The sequence below is a fragment of the Aphelocoma coerulescens genome, chromosome 5 (genome assembly GCF_041296385.1).
Source record: "Aphelocoma coerulescens isolate FSJ_1873_10779 chromosome 5, UR_Acoe_1.0, whole genome shotgun sequence".
Taxonomy (NCBI): domain Eukaryota; kingdom Metazoa; phylum Chordata; class Aves; order Passeriformes; family Corvidae; genus Aphelocoma; species Aphelocoma coerulescens.
The window spans coordinates 6,543,197-6,562,282 of record NC_091019.1 but is presented as its reverse complement, the minus strand read 5'-3'; the positions used below and the strand labels follow the sequence as shown (position 1 = coordinate 6,562,282).

Here is a 19,086-nt window from a genome sequence, read left to right as displayed (position 1 = left end):
TGTGTCCAGCCATGCTAGTTTTAGAATGAAAAAAAAATTATAAGAATTCTAACTGCATTGCTGTACAAATATATACTGGTTTAAAATTATTAAATCAATTATATCTAGACTGCCTCACCCAAAAAGTGTGACTATCCCAGTGTCTTACACTTGGCATGGCATTTTCCACATGTGCCATGTGACACCAAAATGCACATGAATGCACTTGCCTGCTTTTGCACTGATTTATTCACTATATATTAGCTGTGAAAAAATATACAAAGCTCAAGACTGTGAAGAATGAAGATAAAAGTCTCAGCATGAAAGAATAAGTGAGCAAGACTCACTTATTCTTTCATGAGACTGGTGAATAGTACACCAAAACAGCAATTAAAGCCATGATAAGGCGTATCAACCGTTCAAAGCCTTATAGCCACAAAAAATTCCAAGGCTATGGGAAAGTCATGTTTGTTTCTTTCCATCTTGGCCTACATATTATTCATAACTCACTCCAATGCTTCCTAAAGGCTTTCAACTCCACTTCCAGAAGACACATATGCATGCAAAAAACATAAACCTAAGTGGCAGTTAGTTACCTTAGAGTGATCTGATATGCTTTAATATCAAGATACCAGCATGTCTGACTGTCTCCCATTGCTGACATTTAAAGTTAATCTACCTTAGCTTTGCTGATGTCAGTGTAAAAGGGACACAAAAAGCAGACTACTCAGTACAGAAATAACCAAAGAGAATGACTTTTTTTCTTCTTTAGCTCTTACTAAAAATACTCTTGAGTATTTTTCGTATCAGGAGAAATTCTGTAACACATAAAAATTTCTTTCTCTTTAATCATCTGTTTACTACACCACCACTACACTGCTACAAACTGGGAGATATACAACTCCTTTCAGGGACACATCTTTCAGATTATTAAATATATTTCAGACTAAGAAATATAAAAATGCCTGCTTTGAAACAAAACAGAAGTGCAACACAGCTCTCAGAGTGTCACTGGATAAAGCAACATGTCCATCCAATTATAATTTGTGATTAAAACAGTGTAAAAGAGGCCAACTTACTGACTGACATCAAACAGAAGCAATTGTGAAGCCTGAGATGTACTCTTGTTGTCAGGAAACATTCTAGGTGTATTATGAATAAAGACTCCCTATGATTATCCCCACTACCATACAAAAAATAAGAGTATCTGCTCCAAATCGAGTTGCTTTTTGTATAAGGGTCCAAATAATTTACTCCTGAAGTGACCAGTAAGTCCTCCAGTAACAAGCCCACTCCTAAACACACATCCCCAAACAAAAAATACGTAAGTGCAACTAAGAAAACAAACTTCCAGATTACACCAGAATTGAGTCACTTAGAAATAACAGCTCTAGTCTTTAAGACTCCACTATATACTGAGTTGTAATCCCTTAAGAGTCTCCTGTGTAATGCTGCAGAAAAATATAATACAGGAAAAATAATCATGGTCTTTACTCTGGCAGAAATAAGCCATCATACCGCCTAAATATTAATTAGAATAAACACTGTTTTGATTTTTATTTCACAATACCTGATGTTTTTCTGCCCAGGCATCAGTCATATTGCACACATTTGCTTTACGGTGTATGATTGTAACTAAATCCACCTCATTTAATCATTCCAATAAATCTACACCTCAGTAGAAACCACTAAATGAGAGGTTAATAGCACACTAAATATACCTGTTAGACAGATTATACATGTAAAATATGGAAGTACAGTGAACAGTATTTGCACTTAATTAAGTGCTAGACTTCTGTTCATTCTCCACGACAAAGCTACATGAGAAAGATTAGCAAACACACCTCATCCATGTTTCTGAAGAATTGCTCTTGTTTAGCATCTGAATATGTTCAAGGCCACTTCTGTCTTTCTGATAGCATATAAGGATGTCTGTGGGCAGAATTTATGCTTTAAAACAAACATTTGGAACAAAATACCAAGAGTTAGGACAAGGCTTGTACACTACATCTAAATCTTCTTGTACAAAAGAAAACAACTAACTTCAACAAAACCTGGATGGCAACTTATACATTGTTCCTGGTAAAATATGGTGGGTGGGGGCTTACTTAAGGCATTTAATCCCAAATGCTGTCACTCATTTTAAGAAAGTTTATGATGTTTCACTCTGCCTTGGTTCTTTCCTTTGGCTTCAGTCTGTGGTACAGGGCACAAGCTCTATAATAAACTCTGCTAAGCTGTAGAACTGTACATCCCACAGCAAGTGTTCTCTGCCTTCCCTCTCACTGAGGCAGAGGAGACTGTGGGGCACAAAGTCTTTTATGTTTTAAACAAATGGCATGTATTACTTCAGCATGTCACTTCCACAGCATGTGGTGCAAGGCTGCCAAGCAAAATTGGAACTAGAACTTACCAAGACAAAAAGCAGAGAAAGACATTTTCCCCCAATACATTTTCCAGCCTCCCAGATTCAAGCCCTGTCAAGATTACACACAGAAACACTGGAACAGAACACAGACCAAGAGCCTCTAAGGTCTGAAAATGGTATTTATCTCTGTATCCACTATCCCTGGTTCTTCAGATGAAGTTTTATTCATTTTATAGACGACAGTGTTTTATGTTCACACACACAGTCCTGTCTATGGTTACTCATAAACCTGGTTGTCCTAGGAAACCGAAACTGTCCCAGGAAACTGAAACTGCTTTCATCTAACTATTGCCACTAAACACTGACTTCCCACAAGGTCCATCCTGACAGGCACACTTCAAAGTACCGTGCTGTACCAAGTAGCCACCACTTGCCCACCACAACTTTTTTTACCTACAGCACTCAGGTGCTAAACCAATTTTTACCACCTTTCCTTTCTACTCGAAGTGCAGCCTTAGTGCTGCACTATTACATCCTATCATGAAGTTTTGTGAAATTGCTCCAATTGTCCTTATTCTACCCTCACCTATGATTTCTATAATTAACTTAGAGAATTCAAGTAAAAGGGCATGACATGTCTTCTAGTACCCACCTATAACATTTTCTGTGTCCCAAATCACTCTTACCTCTTTCTATTTTTTCAGAAGTTTACTTCATAGAAAAGAGCAATTTAACAATTCTGTAGGTTCAGAATCTCTATTCAAGTAGTTATACCTCTGTCCTCTGCTTTTGATGCTGTCATTTCTTCCAGAATGGATCTCTCTGCTTTACTTATCATTTTCTGAAGAAATCCTAAGATATAATCTACCTGATTCTGGGTCCATTGTTCTGTCCAGCTTATGATGGCAATGGCACAGCGTTGTCCTGCCTTACCACTTCAGCTCACCTCAGCTTCATTCTGCTCTCATCTAGTACCCAAATTTAAGTGTCTGCCTGAGATACTAAAGTTTGCTTCTTACAGTGAAACTGAGACCATCCACAGGAAATCTTATTTGTCTCTAGTTTATTGTCTTGCTGTCTATATACATATATATATAACCATGTGTTTGTAAAGTTTTTATTGCATTCATCTCCACTTCTCTTTCCATTTTTGTGTTACCTAAACTATGGCAGTATCTCTTTTAATGCTAAAGTGCCTTCAAGTCTTGGTCTGTGCCCTTTCTTCACCACTCTCCTCTGTGAGAGTTTCCACATTTTTGACACAATCCGGTCTCTAATTACATAGCCCAGTGTACTACATTTACAATAATGCAATTCCTTATGCACATGAGTTTTTGCTACTCAAGACATGTGACAGTCTGATTATACGGGGTTTTTAAAAAAAATATTCTGTTTCCTCTTCATTATTTGGGTTTTGTTTGGGTTTTTTTTCCCTAAATCCCCAGCAATCATTATATTCATGTCCATATTATTTCTGTTCCTTTTTATTTCTCTGTGCTTTTCACAAAAATTGCAAAAAACACAAATTCCTGCCAGAGTAATGGAGTTATATTTGCCAGTAGTCCACAATACAATTTAATTCAACTACACAGGTTTTCTCTTCTAAAACAAAAAAAACCTAGTATCCTGTTTTTTTTAATAAAGACTATCAATGTGTTATTCACTAAAGCCAAAGAGGATCATTACTGTGATTTTACTTTTTGTAACACTGCTAAAATAGATTGTTGAAATGGACTGTAGAATCATGAACAAAGCCAGTCCTTTTATCTCATCATAAAATCATCATTTTTCTGTTTATGGTTTTGCTGAACAATATTAGTAAGATTTCCTACTGTATTATGTATTACAGAGATGTATTATTTCAGAAGTAGTTGGAACCACTGTTTTGTGTGTGTACACATCTATAACATGCAAACATTTATAAAGAGCTTGCAGATGTCTCAAGGAGAATAGAAACATTTATCTTATCTTCAGATGGTATTACAGCAAACACATCACCTTGACTTTTATCTATGTTTTTCCAATCTGTATTGCCTGAAGATAAAGTCCTAAAATACTACAAGCCAGCAGTTTGTAGATGTCCTGACATGCTCACACCTCTTTCCTTGTGCCAGCCCCAGCATCTGTGCAAGAAAACTGTGTGGCAGGTAACTGATGACCTATCACTGTTAAACTTGGCAAAAAAACAGGCAGAAGTGATGTTTCTGCTATCATGGGCAAAATGGGAACATTTCTTCAATTATCATCCAAACTTGTGAAAACCTCAAGTAACCACAGAACCATAGGCTCAGAAAATCAAACCAGTACTTTATATTGTGTTTTATAATTTACTGAAATGAGGATCATTCTAACAGTAGCTCGTTAGCAGTAATGACTACTCCATGCAGTGCTGGATTATTCTTGTCCTTAATGACTTCAATAATTATTAGACTGCAAACCCTTTTCTATAATCTCCAGATGTCTTTCCAGTTGATGCTTCCCAGTCAGAATATAAGAACACATTTCCCTATATTTTCATGCATATCTATCTCAAAAAGGCAACTACAACTACACTTGCATCTACAGTTCAAGGCATACTACAAAGATACACAATATGCAACATTTCTAGATATAAAAACATATACTCTAGTAGCTCAGGTTTCAACAGAACGTTGAGAGTAAAAACATTATTGCATTTCTCTAGTGCAATTTCATTACTACAACATTACTAGGTTAATAAATATGCAGTAGGAGTTTCACTTTGAGTTTCTGGCACATTAACGATATGCAAATGAAGAAAACCAGTGTGAAAACATCGATTTCATTAACTAATCCAAACATCCTAGTTTCAAAGAAATATAATTAATATAATTAATATAATAATAATAATAAAAAGAAAATACTACAGTCAGGCTGTTCAGTACTCGGACTTCTCTGAAACTCAAGTTGCCTGTGCTGCAATTCATATTTACTGTAATCAAAGACTGAAAATACACTGCAGTGAGTTTCTCCCTGGTATTGCCTGTTGATCTTCAATATAGACAGGCCAAGGTTTAACTTGCCCAACACCTTCAGTACATTTTTCTATGTTTTCTTCAGTCTTTACAAACCATTTTAGTTTTAAGTGCAGGGATGCTCTGGCATGGGTAGAAAGTACCCAGAGAAAGTCATCTCAAAACCAATCTGATGGTTGCTAATTCAGCAGCTGACAGGACAATCGGGGTGAAGTACTTCAGCTTGAAACAGGAATGACATCAAAGCTCATTGTCCTTTAAGGAATAGTTTGGCCAATTTACAACACTGAAAAATTAATATCCAGCCTGCTGTGCCCCAAATTGTGCAGAATGTTTTATCCAGTACATTCCTCAGTTTCAATTGTTGTCATTGCAAAAAAACCCCTAAAATTTAGTTTTCTATTGCTGTAATTCTGTTTGCAAAGTATGAAAACCCAGACAAGACAAAAAATAGCTGTTTAAGAGACAAATAGAATTCACAAATGCATGAGTTACAACTCAGTAGGACTTCAAGACAGAGCCCTCACTAATCCAACCCTCCTTTGTCCTTATAGGAGATATTTGCTTCTCTTTCTCTACCAAAAGAAAAATGGCATGCCATAAATGAATACTTCACAGAAAGCATGGCTGGCTATCATTATTTCTTGTTTACATAACAGAGAAATCTTCGAAATACACATTTAAAGATTTATATGTTAAAAAAAATCATGATTCTGATGCAAGTAGTCAAATAACAACCACATGATGCTAGCATAAAAGACTATGATCCTAATTTAAAATGCATCTCATTAAAACTTAAAAGCCAAAGGTGACAGTACATACCATCCACAGTTTATAAAACATGAACACCTCTCAAAAGCTGAATTACACTAGCTCAAATGACAGTATTCAGTGCAGCAAATGAAAGTTCTTTTCTCCTTGCATTCAAAAAATATTTCCTTCTTCCTAAGAAGTTGTGAACAAATCAATTCCCATCATGTCCATTTGCCAGAAGATGTCTTAAAGCAAATCACGGCAAAATCCAGCCATCATAAGTTACCAGAATGTAGGTGACTGTCAGAAAATATTAATAAAGCCTGACACGTTTATGGTGTCTCTACAATAGCAGACTTACCTCGGCAGATGGTCCCGTTGCCCACGTACCCAGGTTTGCAGGTGCAGCTGTGTCCCCTGATAGTGTTAGTGCAGATTGCATTCTCATCACAGTTATGCTGCCCACTGCCACACTCATCATGCTCTACATGGGGGGGAGGAAAAAGGAAAAAAAAATTTAGAAGATGCAGTGAGCTTTTCAGTGAGCTGATGTGGCATTTGAAAGCCAAGTGGGATAACCAGGATGCTGCAATGGTTGAGTGCTGGGGGTGTGGCATGGGACTTAGCTATGGGCTTGCTTCAGTTCAGAAACCCAGTATGGGCATGGCAACAGTAAATTCTTTAGGTTTAAAAACAGAAAAAAAAGAATTGGTGAGGAGGCGAAGTATGGCTGTGACAAAAAGCTATGAAGAAGATTATCAGGGAAAAATATCTGCTGTGAAGATTAACCTTTACATCACTGTCCATCACCAACAGTAATAATCATAAATACAAGCTAAGTAACACAAGAGGGGCCCTACCAGCCTGCCCTTTAACTACACAGTTCAGTTGTCACAACTGCTTGCTCTAACTCATGTTGAACTGACTCTTTCTCTAATAGCACGTAGTAGCATTTCACATTTTTAGAGCACTAACCATACCATCAAGCCCCAAAGAGGCTCCCAGACAAACAGGCCGTATTTTGCTTTCATCCAGCAAGTCTTAACTGTTGCCCCTAGCCAAATTTGCCACAGCTCCTGGACTTCACTCTCCTGCTACCTTTTTGTTCTTATAAAGCATGAGTTAGAGGTGATGAGCTACCTGACCCCAAAGCTTTTCGCTTCTTCCTGCAATTACAAGGAGCTTCCCTCATACAGTAGGATTGCAAAAAGAAAGCCTGAATTTTACACTTTTACACTGGTGCCTTTACAATTTTCTTCGGTGGAATCAAAAGGATGCAATGAGTTTTCTTAAAATCACACAACAGATAACAGACATAATAAAAAATCAGAATCTGGAACCCTTCTTTGTAGACTTCCTTTATGCAACTGCAATCATCAGGCTGATATGCATATGCTGAGAGGTAAAAGCTATGCTTTCCTGGAATTAGGATTTGCTTAAGCTTTTCACCAGTGCATCAGGGTGTTCAAAGGACTACAGACTAAGTCTAGCCTTCTATAGATCACAGAGAGGCAGTGCCTCTAAAACGCAAGCAAAATACTCATTTTTGCAGACTAAACTAAGCCCTTTGGAAGAGTCTCTCCATGGAGAACAGCAGCATCACAGGCTTTGACAGGCTACAATTAACCTCTGCAATGCTCTCACTCTGCCACAGTATAGAACAACAGCCAATTTCAAGATAACTCAAGACACATGTAAGATGTGAATGGTGAATTCTAAGGAATCCACTAAAACCAAATATTTCTGGAACACTGTTGATAACTATTTGCAGAACATATATCCAACATGTTTTTCCATTTTTCAAATACAGTTGACAGCAAAATTATGTGGATTGCAACTATTTTCTCTTAAATAGCATCAAAGCAATATATCAGCCTCTCACTCTTTGCTTTTAGCAAGAAACTCACACACTCTCATAGGTGCCTGGCTTCAGCTGATAAACTCAGGCTTGCATTTCTACTTCTTAGTTTATGTTGGTCCCTAGCTCTGCTTAGTAATTCACTTCAGCTTCTTGCCAATTTTCAGAGGCCTTAAATATTCAGGATGCCAGGGTTCTTGAAGGGCTGATGGTTCCCCCTTCGTCTTTAAAGAAACTGTACCACAGGCTGATTCTTTGCTGCTTTGGTCTCATGGTGCTCAGGCTGCTGGGTCAGACACAGAAAGTATCAAGCTACCCTCCAAGGAAGCATTTTACAGCAGCTGAAGCTGAACTATGCTTTCTTTTAAAAGAGACACCCTCTCCATAATGTCTCCCTTCTCTTCCTACTTTTAATTGTCATTAGCTTTCCTGTGTTAGCCTTTGTGATAGGCTCATGTGTGTACACAAGAACATTCCTACTCAAACAATTGCCAAAATTTGTCTATTACCTTCTCAGCACTTCAAGTATAAATAAAGATTTCCCAGTGGTACCAGATGTGTTTTGCCAAAATACACAAGAGAGGCTAGTCTGCTGTGTTGTTCTAGGACTGTGACAATGTAAATCACTATTTACCATTTCTGCAAATTTACAGATGCTGAAAATATCAAAAGATTTAGCACTGACAGAGCAGCTATCCCACAGAAATACTTTGTTTAACAGAGGTCAGTTTTTTCAAAGCTGATATAATTTAAAGAGTCGGCAACAAATCTGAAGTGGGAACTTGCCCTTCATGAGACATCCTGATGCTGCTGGCAGAAGGAGGACTAGGGGAACCTCATCTGCATGAGGAATCCCAAGATTTCTTAGCAGCAATATGGCTGCAATGATGGGAACTTTAAATGAAGTTTTCCCTGGTGTAGGGATGTCTGTAGTTGATGTTGCTACAGGCCTAATAAGAATGAGAAAGCATTGATTTCCTGCCAAGGTACAAAACTCTTTTCATCCAGATGAAAAATCCTTTCGAATCTGTCAGTAGTAAGTAGTAAGTAGTGGGTTTTCTGTGCCCTCACAGGAGCTCATCCTTTGGAACACTTGTGTGTTCACAATGGGAAGTGAGCATGGGAAGTGGGCTCCTGCTCTGTTTAAACCCAAAGGAGTTTGTGATTAATTTGCAAATAACATTGCTTTCTTACACACATTGCTTTCCAAAAATCCCCATTCAAGCACATCAGACAGAGCTTGCTTTTGCTTTAATGTTATGGCAAATACTGACTAGACAGCAAACAAAACTGGCAGAGAAGGACCCTGCACAGCAAGTGAAAGGAATCACAAAGAGCATCATTCCAAAGCACCAAAGAGGGCAGAGCCAAGACAAAAAGCCCAAAGTTGACTTATTTTGACCGTTTCCCTTGTAGCTGGAAATGAGAAGCACAAGAAAGAGACTCTAACAAAGAAAAACAAAAGTAACTTTTAGTTTTTTATACACACATACATGTACATGTAAACAAGCTGGCATGCTCAGGAATGATACTGTCATCATTAAGTCCCACTGAAGTCACCCATCTCTCTGACTTCTATTTGCTATATAATATACACAAAATGAGCTCATGATCGAAGATGGAAAGAACTGGCAGGCTTACTGAGAAGGACAGAATTCCTTGACCCAGCTCTCATTCACCTGGATTATTAATGTCTATTTCAAGAACAGGTACCATTGCTGATGAATAGTTACAACAGCAGCACCATTCTTTTCTTACATGCAAGTTAATTTGTTTCGGAAGTCTCTGTGAACTGTCTTCCACATTTCTGTTACTCAAAATTGTTGCATCTATTTCATGCTTTATGGTAAAGCCAACTAAAGATCAGTTAGTTTATTGAGCCTTTCTTTCCCCCTCTATAAAACACGGATATTACAAAATTCTGCTTTTTGCCTAGAATTTTTCATTCTTCTGAACTCCTCAATTACTGAAGATTTTACAAAAAATTAAAGGATTTCAATGTTCTATTGCAAAAAAACCCAGAAGAATCAAATGTCTACTGCTCATTTCCTTTCTACTTTATTTCTTCTTCCTGTAAGCAGAGTTGAGGGGTGGAAGGACGCATCATCTCTGATGCTTCAGCTCTCCTGGCCCTGTTTCCTAGCCACCAAGCTACTGCTAAGGCCAGCAAAATACACATTTAAACTGAATGTTTTATTTCTGGACAAAAACTGTCTAAAATCTCCAAAAGCTTTCATGAACTTTTCCAAAATGTTAGAGGGGATCTTCTGAGAATTTTCTTAGTTCACACCCAGGTCAGGCCACCTTGTGAAGAAATTACTATGAAGTTCATTCTTTCTTCAGCCTTCACCTGAGAATGGCCATCTGCCTCCAAAATCACTTGTAAGAAATTATCCTTTTACAAAAACACATCTCCATCACCTGTGTTGTATGATTCTATACATCACTTTAGAAGTCCACACTAACAGTATCACAGGTCTAATGTTTGTATGTGGGTAGTTTTATACCAGCACATGCACAGTTGTTTAAGATGAGTATTATAGTTACCTCTACTTTGTTCAGAAGCAGCCTAATCAAAGTTTATTTTGAGAGTGACAGAATTCATCTCAATACCAAGAGAGGTAACAATCACATAAAAAGCAAAGTTAATTCACCACAAAATAGTTTCAGGTAGATGGTTAGTTGCACATCCTATTTTAAGAAGCCCCAACGCATCCTACAGACAGCAGAAACATACCTTGCACCAAAACACAGACTGGTCTGTAAGCATGCTGATACCAGAGCACACACAGCAGCTCCCCAGTGACAGTGGGAAAACATTTCCCATGGAAGACACAAGGACATGGAATGAATAAGAAATTGCTGAAGTAAGCATAACGACCTGGCTGCCAAGACAGCTGTGACCATTCTGTGTCCCCTGTGCTTGAGGAGATGGACCCCAACCAAGCCAAGAGCCCAGCACACCAACATCTACTATGTAAAAACAACAAATGAGTAACACCTGAGGCCAAAGGAGAGCAGGAACTCAAGTGCCAGAGAAGACTTGCTGAGAAAAGCCAAGGGTCTCTAATAGCTGTATTAGCTACACCTTCAGCAGCAGCAGAGCATCCAATCATAACGCGTTTCAATTGTGAAACCACTTGTTTAAATTTTAACTAAACTTTTAGCTGTCTTCAAAACACAAGTATCTATTTAAGGCTAAGGAAGTTAACCCAGACCAGGCTGTAGCAGCTCCTGCACACCTCAAATGAGTAATAATTCCAACTGCTGATGGCTGATCCCTTCAGTGTGAAGTATAAACTGGAATATTCAAACTGGGACAAAGAAAGTCAGCAACCTTCATGTACGCATATTTCTGTCAAATCCTTCTTACCTCCACTTTTTTAATCTCTGTGAAGGAATCACAACAATACTTTTGTTTTATGGTACTTAAAAAATACCTTCTGTTCTGGGCTAAACTGAACTGGAGAATGCAGGAGGAAAGGTGCCAGACAAAGATTTTGCCTGCCTGAGGTAATACATGCTGCATAAAACCACCCACATGACACTGCAAAACTGTTTGTAAGTAAAAACAACCACAAAAAAATAATTCAGACCACATGTAAGGTACAAAAAAGGATTTGTCATGTATTTATAAAAGCAAATGCACACATATCTAAACATATACATAAACAGTGACAGGTAAATGCAAATTTTCTCCCTTCATATGTACATGAAATGCAGTGCTTGTGAAAGATTCTAGGCAGCTCTGACAGTATCAGAAGTGTCAGTCAAAAAATAACATAGCTCTATACTCTTGAAGTTCTGGGTACTATAAATACCCATATTTTCACTAAAGAGATCTTTTCAATAAAATCATTTTCTATTCATTATCTAAGAGGAATATGGCCTTTGCTTATATTTTGTTTGTATATTTTTAAAATGCATTTTCCAGAAGTACCATGGAATTTATAGGATGCCTCTACTTTCCCATGTTGAAAGAGACAACACTGTTACACTTACTAGATTTGTATGGGCTGTAACAGCAAGATCTACACAACTTTAGCTTTCTCTTTTTTTTTGTCTGTGCATGCTTGGAATAACTCTAGAATTTGTATTGTTTGTGCTTTGTCTAAAATATTCAACTGAAACTTAGAGCCCTACGTTGAAAATATATAGCAAAAAATACATAGTGAAGCTAAGAAGCTTTTGGTCAAGAGTCATAAAATCAGGACAGCTCTCCTTTGTGCAGGGCAGGCAGCAACAGATTTCAAGCTTATAATTTCTAAACAGAAACACTCAACACAGGATTTATTTTTAAGCGAGAATGCCGAAATGTTTATCTTCATTTTCTTTAAATAGAGATGCTCTTCAAAAAAAGACAGACACTGGGATGGAATTACAGGAGACATTCCATTGAAGGGTCTTTCACTATAGCTACTTTCACTTCTTATTACAAGAAAAGGCCCCACTTTAAACTTGCTTACAAGATAGAAACAATTTTTTTACTGTAAGGATTCTCTTTCATTACTTCCTCAAAGCCTTCATACTTCAATAATAAAACATTCATCTTTGGAATACACTGTGCAAAGATTCTGACTATCCATTTATTCATATTTTTGTAACACTGAAAAGAAACCTAAGCTGTTCTCTAAACTATTGAGATAACAGTCAGCTTGTGGGGTGCAGAACCACAAATGCAGCAAACATTTCTACACACCAAGAGACTTAGAGAGACAGCTCACAGAACAGCAAGGTCATCAGATGCCACCATTTTTTATTAATACAGATACCATTTGTATAGAATACATGGCCTCATGTAAAATTAATTATCTGGCAACCAGAAAGCAATGGTCTTTGAAAACTCAGAAAGGAGAAAGCCAGCTCTCTAAAAAAAAGGTGCAAGCCTTTGTTGCATGTTATTAGGATTCAGATGTCCATGTAATAACTAAGACTTTAAAAATGATAGATTAAAAAAATTGAATTTAGGCAGAATTGTGGACTTAGTGGAATCAGGATTTCAGCTGATAAGAAGTTGTGATGAAACAAAAGGGGTGGGTTTTAAACAGAGTGAATAAAAGGAAGCTTTATTCTGAACACACAGGAAGAATCTCCCACAGAAAACTAGGGCAATTAGAAACAAGATGCCTACATCAAACAAGATATCACACTGCAGATAGATGGTAAACTGGTGAATGATAATAGCTAATTGTGAATCCAGAAAACTGGGTAAAAAAACAAAATCAAACTGTGTTTTTCTACTCATGACAATCAAGCTAACAAAGCTAATTTTATCTATGCCCATTCCAAACTTCAGCATCTAAGCTCACCCTACCCATTTCCACAGGGAAACAGGAAGAAGGAACAGGGTGCAGAACAGAAAAGCCCCACTGTTTCCTGCTGCAACTTTATCCTTATGAGCACCTAAATATGAAAAATGCTGGCAGAAGTATCCCATTTGCCATTCTTTTAATAAGAAACTAAAATGCCTTTGTAATTTATGACACAACAAACAGCTTCTGGTGTTAAACACGAAATTATTTAGACTACATTCTAAAAGAGTAGACACATGCTACTCTTGGGTAATTAGGACGAAATAGTGGGATTTAATTTGAATATAAAATTCCAAATGTGCCTGCAGTTGCCTCATGGAATCAAACAACCTTCTACAACCTGAAGGAGTTCTGCTCTATCACGTCCCCTCTTGAACTGAAGTATTCCATGTGATTCCCTCAGTTTGTGAGATGGGCAGACCAGAAGCACACACAGGACTGAAGATGCCAGAACATCATGAATTTATACAATAGCATAATAATATTTATCATCTTGTTCTCAGTGCCTTTCCCCAAGGATCTCACTATTCTGCTCAGCTTTGACCACAGCTGAGCAGTGAGCTGACATTTTCAGTATGTCTTCTCTGAATGGTAATAGCTAATTTAGAGCATTTGTATATGTACCTATCTTTGTTCCCCCCCCAAGGGAAAGGTACTTTATACTCTGATCCTCTGTTCTGCCTCACTACTTCATAAAAACAACTGCCAGTAGTACCCATTTGAATTTCCATGAGATGAGTTCACTGAGCAGTGAAGAAATTCTAAATTTTTGTAATAAAAAAGTTTATTTTTTACTAAATCAAGATGAGTAATAGGTAGTCTTGCTGACAATAACATTGCATTTGTTTTCTCCAAGAGGAGAAGAAAAAAGAAAAGACCTCTTGCTAGCACACTATAAAATATTTGCACATATACCTTAAATGCCTATATAACATTTGGAAGGAAGTGGGAAGAGAGACATTTGGTTTTATTGTTTTCTGAACACAATCATAAAAAAGAAAACAAGAAATAAAAGTAAGAAGTTGAAAATCTGAAGAAGTGAAATCTTGAAAAACTGTGTTTTAGATTTAGACATGTTTCACCCTGATCAGAAGCTCACCAGGATTAAAGAAAAACAGCATTGAACGAACTAGATCAATGTCTGAAAATTCAAGAATCACTGGAAGTGTACATGGTTGTTTTATCTTTACACTTAAATATAATTTCCCTAGTCTCTTAAAGGCCATTTAAATTGAGAAGACATGTCAAATTAGTAAGTAATATTAAAATTATCAAAACGAGCTAAAAGATTATTAATGTGAAGAGTCACAGTATAAAGCATAGTCTTTTACACTGAATTTTCATGCCCTATATAATAGTGAAATATTAGTAATATTGACATACACAGAAATTTCAAAACAGATCCTTATCAGAGGCTGATAATAAAATGGCAGTCTACATGACATTCTCAGCTGGATACTCTACTGCAGTTTTGTGGACTTATTTTTGAAAGCCAGGTTCTTCATGTCATTAGCAATGTGTATCTTTAATTCTCAAACTCGCCAGCAAACTTTGAGCACAACTGTGGAGACAGGCATTGAACTCAATCAGACAGGATCTACACAAAATACTCATTACAAGAGTTTGAAGATTTGCATGTTGTATATTTAGAGATGCAAACAAAAGATTCCATAAGGAAGAAACCATACTTCATTGTCAAAAAAAATCTTGTGTTATCTTTATAATGGCAAAGTCCCATCATTAAAGGAATGAGCTCTTCTGCAAGAACAGTTTTTCACTGAGCAAAGAGCTGGCATATGCAACCACTCAAGAGCCTTCAGGAGCGAGGCTGAATTCCACAAATCATCCACCAGATGATTTTTCAGAACTAAAATTTAGTAAGGATTGCACATTGACTACCTTACAGACCCTGAGTAATCCCTAAATTAAATGGTAATAGAGTGCATAGGAACTTCATTTCTGGTCCTACAGCTCAGAATTAATCGCTCAAATTCTTGCACAGAGTGAAGGAAGTATACAACCTATTCCTCCAATAGAAACCCATTTTTAAGACAAAGCCTCAGAGGAACAGGAAATTATTCATAAAATCAACAAAAATGTAATACTGTACACATGGGAAATGTGTTGAAAAGCAAACAGTTATATCCTCATCTGCAAGAACAAAAACATGGTAAATTTTTTTCTCCTTACCGGATTTATATACTAGTTTCTGCACTGTCATTTCTAGAGATATGCAGTAACCTAGCCTGCATGTCAGTCTCTTATTCACTTATTTATTTACTTAAGGAATCCCAAAGAAATTTCAGATTTCATAAAAGACACAGTATGACCTTGAGGTGCAATGGTCAGTCAGAGCACAGGTCCATGTGCTGGGATTCTGTTCTGAGCCCTCCCTCACACACAGTACTTCGCACAAGTCATCATGCCTGAATTATAACGCAGAACAATGGTTTTTAATTGGAACATGCTAAGCAGTATGATCATCTTGATTATTACTATGGGATGTTAAACTTCTAAAACTTGCTTTTTCATAAACTAGTTAAGCATCAAGCACTGGACTTTTATGAGGCACCTTGATTGCATATATTGATTTGTGTATTTATAAAGCACTAGTTATTCCAAATTTCTCTATGTAGTTATTGCTTTTCTTGACATAGTTACAAAGTAGGTAATTTCATACAGAAAGCAAATAAAGCCTTGAATTACATGTGATGTACCAAGCTGAAAGAAAGCAGCTATGCAGTTCCAACTAGACTGCAGCATGGCATTAATATTGATAGAAACAAGAACAACACACCATTTCTATGAAGTTCTCTGTTCCTCTAAATCATAGGACACTGACTTAGGAAAATAAAGAAATCACACATGATGACAGTGTCTGAAGTAACTGAGACCCTGTCTAGCAATTGCCACTGCCTAATTTACAGTTTTCAGGAGCGATGCTTGTTACCATTAAATTTTAAGATACAGTTTTATTTTGCTTCTGAATACGGTCCAAGCACCTGCACTGGGTCAGGAAAAAAGCCCTCAAGCAATATGTTTCATTTCATTTATATAGAAATATAACAGGACAGGCTGCTTTTTATCCATAAAATTGTGAAAGCTGTATGCTTCTATCAAGTTGATATCAGAATCTCATCTTTCAGGTATTTTCAGTTCAACAATACCTGAAAGCTTTACTCTGCAGAAATCTCAAAATCAGTAACACAATAAGTATGTAATAGACCTTTGGATGCAATTCTAGCCAACATTTCATTGCAGCTTCATGAACTTGTATTGGTGATAAAAGTTCTGTAGAGCTTCAGTTTCCAGCACTCCACAATGCTTTAACTACCACATGAAAAAGAAATTCAAAAAGCAATACATACCCCATTTCAAACTAGCACAAAATTCTCTTAGTGCTATTGCAATACAGTAAGGTGGAATTGTTTCTAAACGAACTCGCACATGTGACAGATGTGTCAATCTGCTGATACAACAACATATAAAATCACACTGAGGGTTCTGTAGCAGTGTTCAAGTATAATGAGGACAGGACCCTTAGTCATTCTCTGCACCTATCAGAGATGCGAAGAAAAGGCTTTAGGAGTGCTGGAGTGTGTGTAAGAGGTGATATGGAAGTCAAAAAGACTTAGCATATTTCTCCCAATTTTCAGGTTACAAAGTTAGACATAACTGAGCCAATTAGGTTTCCCTTTATGTTTCATGTACTACTTTTTTAATAAGAAAATGCTGCTTAAAGGCTAAACTCCAGTACATTTTAAGCTTTTAATAGAGCAGAGACGGAATCTTGCTTCTTACTGAAAGCAAACAGGAATTTCAAATCATACAATCATTCAGGCTGGAAAAGACCCCTAAGATCACTAAGCTCAACCATTAACCCAGCACTGCCAAACCCACCACCAAACCATATCCCCAGGTACCCATCTTCTAAATACCTCCAGGAGGGTGACTCAACTACTTGCCTGGGTAAACATCACCATGTTGTAGGAAAATACATGAATCTGACAAAGAAACCAAACCCTGGTTGTAACTCCCCCAAGAAAGTCAGTGAGTGCTGACTGACATTTTCAAAAATGGATGTTGAAAAAATTAATTTTCGATATTTAGGCATCTAAACTACTAAATGGTTTATTCTCTTAGACTGCTGAAAATCTAACTTCCCCCAATGGATTTAACTAGGATAAATGGGTTCTCAGCACTTTAAAAAAAGTTTAAAAAGAGAAAAAATCAAAACAAGTAAGCCTAGTTCTTTATGTCACTCCTGTGTATGAGTCTTCAGTTAACTCCTTTAGCCTCACAAAAATACTACAGAACTTTAACACGGAAGGAAGTGATCAAACTGCTTTACCCCCCAAGATGTGCAGATTCAGCATTGTATATATACTCTCAACTCAGAGAATCAATTTTTATTTGAAAGCAGAAATAGAAACTAGTGCATCATCATTTCCTAGGGCATCTATATTTTTCCCTGGAGATATTCTACCACAATAGTGATCACAATAGGCCATACTTGTCTTATGAGATCTGACAAGATCACAACCTGAGCTCCTTTGGATGCAACTATACCTTCTTATATCAGCAAAACAGTGCACAGCTTGAAGATCCTGCTGCTAAGACAGAAGATGGATCAAACAGAATTTATATACCATACATTGTACAGGCTTAGCTAACTTACCAAAAGATAATTGCAGTACAACAAAAAAAGGGAATTTGAATACAGGCTTTTACAAGAGAACTGATGACGATGCAACAAAGGAGTATTTTCTCCAAGAAACTTGAACATAATTTTGGGGATAAAGAGCCAGCAAACTGAAGTACCTAAAAGCATCAAACACCACCAAAAGCACTGCAGAAATACGCTGGAGATTCAGAGCAGGAGCCCCCAAGGGATAAAGTCACATCCACTTCCAGGCTCCCTTCTCTGTGCTACTGACTCAGAGACTGCTGCCCAAAATTTCTCTGCTAAGATAGGACAGGATGAGAAACTGGGGCTAAATGATCAAATCACAAGTCACAAAGGAAGTATTAAACTCCAGGAGGAGGGTTAGAATGTTTCTCCAGAAAATGTGATCTAAGTCACATAAGAGAGAGTATGAGAAATGAGAATCAGGTAAGGATGAATTTGGAAAGAACAATTTTTCATTGTTCACAAGGAACAACCCCCACAAAACACATGTACCTATGCACATCGCATGGTAATGCACTGCTTAAAATTTAATTCCAGCATGTATTCCAGGGAAGAAAAGCAGCATTACATAGAGCACTCCAGTTCAGAAAAGGGAGCAATGATTCTATTAGCTAAACTGAGCACAGATCTTCCTGTAGAACATACTCAAAGGAGAAAGCACAATCTAGGGGTGAAAGCATAGGACAGAATTCTACATTCCACCCCTCTCTCTCATTAACTGGCTACATGACTTGGTGACTGAGATATGTTTGTAAAGAAATGGTCAGAAAGGTGTTACGTCAATGAAAAACTCATCCAATATAATGAAATTGTTTACCAACAGACAAGAATGGGAAAGAGACTGGATTTGGAGTATTTGAACCATGTGAAACAAAAGACTGTAAGAGAAACCTGACATTTTTTACTATTGGGTGACAGGTAAACTTTATGACATGCTGGAGCACCACTGACATTTCAGGGCTATCTTGCATGTACAAACACTATAAAATAATCAAGAGACAATTTGAAAAGGGTTGTTCATAATCACAAACAAATCTGATAAAAGCCCATTAGGAAAGTGATAGATATAAACTTACTGTCACAGGTTAAGCATCAGACAGACAATCACTGTAAAATTATTTAGAGGAAGGTGT

At 37.2% G+C, this 19,086-nt stretch overlaps 1 protein-coding gene across 4 annotated transcripts in view; it reads right to left on the bottom strand.

Annotated features, from left to right (window-relative positions):
* NELL1 (neural EGFL like 1) overlaps positions 1 to 19,086 on the bottom strand; it is a 298,289-nt gene that overhangs the window by 112,842 nt on the left and 166,361 nt on the right. For all 4 annotated transcript variants that reach the window (XM_069016456.1, XM_069016458.1, XM_069016457.1 and 1 more), the window contains one exon: positions 6,455 to 6,577. In XM_069016456.1, coding sequence (XP_068872557.1) covers positions 6,455 to 6,577 — 123 coding nt within the window. The remainder of the gene's footprint in view (positions 1 to 6,454; positions 6,578 to 19,086) is intronic.